General features: G+C 48.0%; 1 protein-coding gene across 1 annotated transcript; it reads left to right on the plus strand.

The window, feature by feature from the left end:
- The first annotated feature begins 207 nt into the window (after window positions 1–207).
- On the plus strand, window positions 208–7,933 carry arglu1a (arginine and glutamate rich 1a). The gene is made up of 4 exons (XM_070975249.1): window positions 208–766; window positions 2,456–2,681; window positions 5,572–5,655; window positions 6,378–7,933. Exons 1-4 carry the CDS (start codon window positions 435–437, stop codon window positions 6,540–6,542), a joined length of 807 nt encoding a protein of 268 aa, XP_070831350.1. The 5' UTR covers window positions 208–434; the 3' UTR covers window positions 6,543–7,933.
- Window positions 7,934–8,353: the final 420 nt, after the last annotated feature.

Below are 8,353 nucleotides of genomic sequence, written 5' to 3' on the forward strand. Positions count from 1 at the left end.
TTAGGGATTGCTCCAAAAGCAGACAACACACACTTTGCCCAGCACATTATTTAATGCCTATTTTCCAAACTATTCCTGTAAAGTAAAGACAAGTTTGAGGACAGTACGTTTGGACCATGGATGCGAGTGGACGGATGCATGTGACCGGGATCCCGAAAACCGCCGGGAAACGCCGACAGCCGCGGTGCCTGCTGGGTAATTACAGAGTCGACAAACCGCCATCTTTCTTTAGTGAGTTAGTAGGGCAAAATAACAACCAGTTTGAAATGGTTATTTCTCCAAAATATAACCATTGAAGCGATTCCACTTGTTCAGTTATTGTAAATAACAAGTTTAAAGAGGAGCGAGTGGAACGGAACTCCAGATACTGTGCACATATCCGCCACACGACACAGCAGTTTGGTGTAAGCGCTCGACTAGTGGTGGTGGTCAACATGGGCCGCTCTCGGAGCCGCAGCTCGTCCCGGTCCAAACACTCCAAAAGCAGCAAGCACAGCAAGAAACGGAGCCGGTCTCGGTCGCGGTCCAGAGACAGGGAGAGGTCCAAGAAGCGGTCCAAGTCCAGAGAATCGAAAAGGAACCGCCGCAGAGAATCTCGCTCTCGTTCACGGTCCACCACAGCCTCGTCCCGCAGAGACAGGGCAGCCTCGCCGCCGGAGCGCATCGACATCTTCGGCAGGACGCTAAGCAAGAGAAATGCCCTGGACGAGAAGCAGAAGAAGGAAGAGGAGGAAAGAAGGGCAGAAATGGAAAGACAAAGGAAGATGTAAGTATTATAATATAAGTCTCTGTACCAGTAACGATATATAACCTTGCCTTGCAAGAGCGTGCTAAGCTAAGTGCTAGGCTAGCTGCATTCAATTGTATAGATAGCGTTAGCTCTTTTTATTAGCATGCTAATGCTAACAAGCTAGCCGCAAAGCATGCTAACGTCAGCCAGGCTCCACAGGGCCTTGTCTGCACGGGAGATAATTATCCCTGTCAAAGCAGACAGCAGCACCGCAGGGACCAGATCACCTTTTAATTTGGATTGTTCCTCAAGTTTTAGTTTAAATATGAGGCCATTTGGACTTTGATATAATTGATACCTAAACATTGTTAACTTATGATCAATATTATGCACAGACAGCACAGTTGTGATGAGGGTGTGTTCTATATATTGTTTACAGTCATTGCAACCTATGAACAACAAAGTAATCATCCCTGAGTAATCCAAAGTATTTTTAGTCATTTAGTGAGTAAATGTAGTAAGCATTTGTGCAGTCACAGGTGCAGCCTCTTAAAGCAATATAATGCCACAAATTGAACACTGAAGGTGTTTTGGGTGCGTGTTTGACCTGGCTTTAAGGTAGATATTAGAAATAAGATTGATGCATGCATTAGTATGGAAATAATAGTTGCTAGCAGTCTTAAATAATAAGTCATCATATTTACTGGAAAATGACACCCATTTTATATACTGTGCATACAGGGAAGCATGTTTACAGTATATAAGCTGTTAGCCTTCCAGCAGCGTACTTCTACTAATGTTTTAATGTTCATGGTTCTGACTGAACAGCTGCTGCAACAAGTAGCTGCCTCAGGATGTGCTGAGTAACGTGCAACTCTGTCACTACTCTGCATTAAAGCACTTCAGTGGTTTCCACACATAATGACCATGGGCTGCTTATTGTCTGCTGGCAGGTTCTGTTGGACAGGGAAGCTGCTATTGTGAAAGTGTGTGTGGTGGCCAGAGGCACACAGACACCTGAGATCTGAGCCGCAGCCCCACACCTGGCCTCCTGAGTGCCTCTTTTTTTACCGCTTAATAGCCACAGGGCCACTTAACCAGGCATACAAATGTAAATATCACGACATGGAGACCTTGTAGATAAGGCAGGAGTTGGGTCTGGGTTAGGGAAGGTCTCCGGTTTCTCAGTGGCTGACAGGATGAAATCAAATCCAGGGCGGGCAGGTTGTGTGTTTACAGTTGTGCCAGAATCAATGTGACAACACACCTCCCAGCTCTTAATAGCTTCCTTTTCAGAGTGCAGTTGGAGGAAAAAAGAACAATTCAAGAGCATTTTCAATAGGCAACCGGGAGGACACCTGACCCCCCCTCTGCATTAACCCTTCAGTCTGCTACTGAAAGTCAGATTTCTACACAACAACCAAAACATTTAGGATATTGACTAAGTTTCCTGCTCGATCACACATATTGAACCAGTCTGCCTGAGGACAGATGTGGCCTGAGCCCCTCTCCTATGCAGGGCTTGACAGGAGCTCCTGCACTCAGCTGCAGTGACCCGCAGCATGGTGGCCTTTGTGTTTTTAACTCGCTTTCTTTTTATATGTTTGTGTGTACGTGTGAGAGCAGATCAGTTTTATGAAAAAATCTTTCCACCCCTGATTTCCTTTAACCGGTCCCTTCTTTGTGTCTTCTCTCCCTCCGTTTTCTCCTTCCTCCGTCCTCCAGCCGGCAGCAGGAGATCGAAGAGAAGCTGATAGAGGAGGAGACCGCACGGCGAGTGGAGGAGCTGGTGGCCAAGCGGGTGGAGGAGGAGCTGGAGAAGCGGAAGGACGAGATAGAGCGGGAGGTTCTGCGACGTGTGGAGGAGGCGAAGCGCATCATGGAGCGGCAGCTGCTGGAGGAGCTGGAGAGGCAGCGGCAGGCTGAGTTGGCAGCACAGAAGGCCAGAGAGGTAACGCTCGGTCGTTTGGAACGCAGCCCCTCCTTTCCCTACATACCTCCTCAACCCCTTACCCCCTTTCCCCATCTCCCTCACCAGTCACCTGCTCTGACTGGTGCCTTTCTGTGGGACATGGTGGAGGTAGAGGGTCCTCCTGCCTCTCCCTGTTTACTTGTCAGAGAGTAATTCAGCCATGGTACAAGTTTCACTGCAGGGAGGGTGGATGCAGAGCCTGGAAGTGGCCGTGCTGCAGCTGAAGTTGTATTTAAGGGTAACAAAACATTAGCATGAATTTCTCTGCATTTGAGTCTGTTGACTCATCAAGCACTCCCCGAAGGTGTGTTTATCGACCGAGCTGTAGCTCCCTCCTAAGTAACAGAAAATATCAGAGTGTAAATATTTAATATGTTAATTTCTCACAGTTTCAAGTATGTCAGATAAAACCTACAGGATCTCAAGTGCACATAAAAAAAATCAAAATGAAGGAACTTTCTGCGCCTAAAATTGTGGCTCTCTCACCACCACTTACCAGGTTTTGCACCGAGAAGTTAGAAGTGGAGGAATTTGGGTTTCTGACAGCAGGACTCTTGCTGAAACTAAAGTCATTGTAGGCTTTAAAGGTGGTGATTGTTTCATGCTCAGAGCTGGAGGATGGATCACCACAGTTAATCTCTCTGTCTCGAGAGGCTTCCCCAACCTGCCAGTGAGAGTTTTGCCATGGCAGAGTTACAGAAATGGAGTGACTGCATTCTTTTTCACATTTTGTCCCTGGATCGGCTCGATCTTTAGCTTTGATATTTGTAAGCATCTCTGTTGATGTCTGTAATAAAGAGCTTTTTTTTCTGACATTTTTGTTTTACATTCACGGTGTCTGTGCATCACTGGCCATTTTTAAATGTTTGACAAATGACTAAAATAGACAACTCCTTGAAAGACATAGTCATGCATCAGGTCAGCCAGGCTCGAGTTCAGGTTGTAAGAAGCAGCTGAAACGGCCTTTTTAATGCAGCTCTTAAATGAAGCTGCTCTGGCTTCTTTACAGTTAGCACTGCTAGCCCCTTTGCTTCTTTTCTTTTGCGTTTTAGAGAGGAAAGGTAGACAGCTGTCTGACAAACCCTGTGCCCGACCTCCCCAGGCATCATTAAGAACTGGAGGTTTGTTTTCACTACAGTAATACTGCATTGTGAATGAGAGGGGCAGCTAAAGCCTACTGACCCTGACTCGCACAGGGAGCAGCCAGTGGCTCGGCACTAACAGGGTGAGAAATGTAGTCCGAGCACGCCTCCTTTACCTACTAGGACTTACTGGGTCTCCCCTCTCCTGCTCCTCTGTCTCTATGCCATCACTCTGCTCTTTCTAAATCTCCCGCTGTCAGTCATAGACGCTGTGTACCGACAGAACCGTAGAACTAACAAACCGCGAGGTCGAGGTCAGCCTCAGTAAGCTTCAGCGAGGAGGCGCCGGTCCAGGCTCTAAGAGGGGAGATCTCCTGTCTCTGTTACTCTGATGTGTAGAAATGTTAATCACATTTGTTTGACTCACAGACAGTTTGTCCTGTACAGGTTTTCTTTACCCCCCTCCCCCCTTACCTTCTCTTTAACAAGCCTTGTTTTGAGACTCTTCTGCTCTGGGATACGTAATGACGGACAGCTACACTTCCTGTTTCCTGTTTGACACGGTTAACTCTCTGTGGTCTAACCTCTATCTGTTACCGTATATTTTTTAATACTCATTATTCTACACGTTTAAAGAACTTTTTCTCCCTGGAAAAACAAACAAATGTACTGTGTTATGTACTCATGACTTGCTTCTCCTATAGGGTTGCTGCCAAGTTTGCTATTTTTTTGTAAAGACATTTGTGTTGTTTTTATTTTGGAAACACAACTCACCACCTTCCTAACTAGCACTTGACCTGAGCTGGCCTGCAGCCTTTCAGCTCACCTGTGACTTGTGTCCTGTACTGTAAGTGTACCGTGGTCCGGTCCTCCTCGATCACTCGCAGACACCGCTGTGTGCTGCGCTCTCCTTCGCTCTGCTATCGTCTCAATGGGGACTGAGCCGCTGTAAAGAGAAGGATAAACTTTAAAAAAGCGAACGTGAGCTGTGGCTGCAGGTTAAGCAATACAGAGATCAGAGTTATAAAGAGGAATGCCGTGGGCGCAGTATGGCAGAATCCCCCCATACCTACCCACCCACCCACCCCAGGAGCGCTTCTCTGTCTCTGCAGGGGCCACACAGTCCGGACGAGACAGTAAATATTCAACCGTTTAATGCCGAATGCTTTCACCAGTTGTGTAGGTACACAGGCAAGGAAAATGCGTAGGTATACGTGCATTGGTGAGCCAAAACTATTCCCTCCTTTATTTGTATCCATTTTTCTCTTGCTTATAATGATGTTAAAGAAACAGCAATTGTATTTTCTTCTAGATTGTACTGTCTGTCATTTATATCTGTCTTCTATTGATGAGTGTGATGAGTGGGTTTCCCCCTTTTTAAATTTTAATGTCTGTCACAGTAATGCAGCGAGTGCCCTAGGTGTGGCTTAGCTTTTAAGTTTTCTACCAGGGTGTTAGCGGCCGTAGAGGGAGGGAACAACATAGTGGGTTCATTCCCCCCACAGTTTCTTTAAGGCTTTTTGCCCCCCCCCTTTGAATTTTTAAGACAATTCAGACTGACTGCAAAGAATGCCTCAGTGTGGTCATGTGCGAGAGGCTGAACAAACTTCTCTGTGGTGTAATGAGTTAGCTGTGTGTATGTGTGTGTGTGTGTGTGTGCTGGTGGCGAGTGTGTGTGACAATTAGAGGACAAGCATGTGCGTGTGTATGTGCGTGTGTGTGTACATAAAGTGCTTTGTGGCTGTCGCCTGTTCGTGCGCTAACATGGAACCGTGTCGCCCGTCTAGGAGGAAGAAAAATCTAAGCGGGAGGAGCTGGAAAAAATCCTGGAGGAGAATAACCGCAAGATCGCCGAGGCTCAGGCCAAGCTGGTACGCCCTCTCTGTGACCGCCGCACACCGCTTCCTGCCGCTTTGTGGAGGCATTTCTCTCCAGCTCATAACCCTCTGTTTAGTTTTGTGCACGCTGTCCTGGGTGCTCAGTTCAGCCTCTTTTAACACTTAAATGTGGTCAGAAACCTAGAAAATAACAATTCTGTTTGTGTAACGTTGTTTTCTTGCTTCATGCTAGTTTAATTTTCACAGCATGTTTAAAGCTGAAATTTTATTTTTTACGCTGATCCCGTCCAATCACAGCCACTCATATCAGCGCAGTAAGAAATGCTGACACACATCGTCTCCGGTTTGCATGCTTTAATATCACTGATGTGTCTTTAATTACAAATATCTGTCCTCCACTGATTGAAACCTCGAGGCTTCACTTCACCAAATAACTTAATGGTCCTCTGGCAGGACGCTCGTCCACTGAGCGGCTCTGAGCTGATGGTTATCAGCTGTGGTTAACAATCCGGTGGGTTTTTTCCCCTCCTGGCTGTACGAGCTTGAGTTTGTCTAATTTGTAAAGCAGTGTTTGTTTGATTCAGGCTTGATTTGTACAAGCTGAGGCTCAATCAAACAGCTGCACCCAAAAAGAAAAGCACACGCTGTAACGGGCGGCGGACAGAGCGCCAGCAGCGTGCGGGCGCTTGGCTCGGAGGACGCCGTTTCCCGTCCTTGTCTGACCTTGTTGTTTCTGCTCTGCGTCCGTCCGACAGGCTGAGGATCAGTTGCGAATTGTGGAGGAGCAGAGAAAGATTCATGAGGAGCGCATGAAGCTGGAGCAGGACCGTCAGAGGCAGCAGAAGGAGGAGCAGAAAATCATCCTCGGCAAAGGCAAGTCCAGGCCCAAGCTGTCCTTCTCCCTCAAGGCCACCGAATGAGACTGCTCCCCCTTCGTCCACGTGTCACGCCCTGCCTTCATCCCCATCCAGCCCCCCTCCTCATCGCTCGACCCCGCTCCTCCTCGTTCTCTGTGGAACGCTCGCTTCGTTTTGGAAGTGCTGAAGGAAGGCCGAGGAAAGGGGGCGCGCGCCGCTCCCCTCGGGCCTTGAAGAGGAGGCAGCTCTTCGCCCTCGAAGGACCTGACTGCTCCCTCATCCCTCCTCGCCCCCACCGCACAGATGACTCTTGTTTGTGCTTTTTTTTTCTGTTTTTAGGGAACTTGAACTTTTGATGTAGAATGCTATAACATGCCCCCCCCCCGCAAGTCTTAACAGCGAGCCTGAGCTCCTCTTACGTCTCCACAGCCAGCAAACTACGACAGGACGCAGTCCCTCGTGTGGAAGAGTGTGTGTGACTGTTTAGTTCAGCTTTACTGTAACAGCTCATGTGCAGCCTGGGAGTCGGCCTGTGGTTTCCCCGTCTTCTGTCCTTTTTTTTTTTGAGAATCAGGTCCTTAAAATGGCTGACGCAGTGGTAACAAATCACAGCACAGCCTGTAAAAGCACAGCTAACTTCCCGTCCAGCTGACAGGTTTGTGTCTTCCACCTTGCTCACTTCCTTTGCCCGTAAGCTCTGCTCACCGCATCAGTCTCCAGCTTGTCTTCTTATTGCTTCAGCTGCCCACCATGTATATATTTTTTCCTAAAGGCCACAGCAGCATGTAGAGAGGAAACACGACGCCCCGTTAGATTTAAGCCGCCGCGGCACAGGTGAACTCGGCCTCGACTCCCAGGCCGCCCATGACCCGACCACAAACTTACGGCAGGATATGTGTCTCGTCTGCGATAAGAGGCCCCGTGGGTGGCGGAGGAGACCGAGGACGTTTCCTGTGTGATGTAATGTTATTAGCCTTGCTGTGATGTCCTGACCCCCTCTCCTGCCCCACTTCAGATTGTGTTATGAAAATGATCCACGATTAGGCAACAAAGAGCCACAGTGACGGTGAATACTTGAGTTTTATTGGTACATACTTGAGTTTTGTTTTGTCAGACGGGGAAAAAGGTGCAAACTCCCGACTACACAGTTCGTGTTCTCTCCCTGAGTTTTGTGGTAGTAGATTAACTGGGCGAGGCGCCTGCAGTGGTAAGTCTTGATTCGTAGAAGGATGGACAAGTTCAGGTAAGATAAGGTTTGAGGTCGGCCTCTGTGCGAGTGTGTGTGTGTGCGCATGCATGTGTGTGTGTGTGTGTGTGTGAGTGAGAGAGACAGGCTGGCCTCAGGTGGGTATAATGAATTTTTCCGTTGTTGTGGGATCTTGAATTTGTTGTGTAATTTCCCCCCCCAATTGTCAAGGGACTGAACACTTCAATAAATCCATTGAATGCCTCCACTGGTTGTGTGTGTGTGTGTGTGTGTGTGTGTGTGTGTGTGTGTGTGTGTGTGTGTGTGTGTGTGTGTGTGTGTGTGTGTGTGTGTGTGTGTGTGTGTGTGTGTGTGTGTGTGTGTGTGTGTGTGTGTGTGTGTGTGTGTGTGTGTGTGTTGCTCTTCGTGCTCACTTTATTTTTCCAGCAGAGATTTAAAGTAGAAACGTTGAGCGTAAACTCACCTGAGCTCTGTTTACCTGCCCGACTGAGCTCACTTCACACAATCAGTCGAAATGAGCAGTGGTTTGATCTGGTCAAAGACCAGTTTTAATGGTCTTACTGGCACCGGCTCGTGTTTTGTCAGAGGGTTTTTGCGCACCACGATCCATTTTCTACCCTTGAGGCGCGCGGGGCCAATACATCAACGTCAAGTTAACGAAATCCCT

This window comes from Chaetodon trifascialis, chromosome 12, assembly GCF_039877785.1.
Source record: "Chaetodon trifascialis isolate fChaTrf1 chromosome 12, fChaTrf1.hap1, whole genome shotgun sequence".
Classification (NCBI taxonomy): domain Eukaryota; kingdom Metazoa; phylum Chordata; class Actinopteri; order Chaetodontiformes; family Chaetodontidae; genus Chaetodon; species Chaetodon trifascialis.

What these genes read in the sequence shown, in the direction of transcription:
- arglu1a (XM_070975249.1), top strand. Translation starts at nt 435, where the DNA reads ATGGGCCGCTCTCGGAGCCGCAGCTCGTCCCGGTCCAAACACTCCAAA. An exon ending in ATGGAAAGACAAAGGAAGAT is followed by an intron (nt 767 to 2,455) that starts GTAAGTATTATA and finishes TCCGTCCTCCAG; the next exon opens with CCGGCAGCAGGAGATCGAAG. An exon ending in CAGCACAGAAGGCCAGAGAG is followed by an intron (nt 2,682 to 5,571) that starts GTAACGCTCGGT and finishes TCGCCCGTCTAG; the next exon opens with GAGGAAGAAAAATCTAAGCG.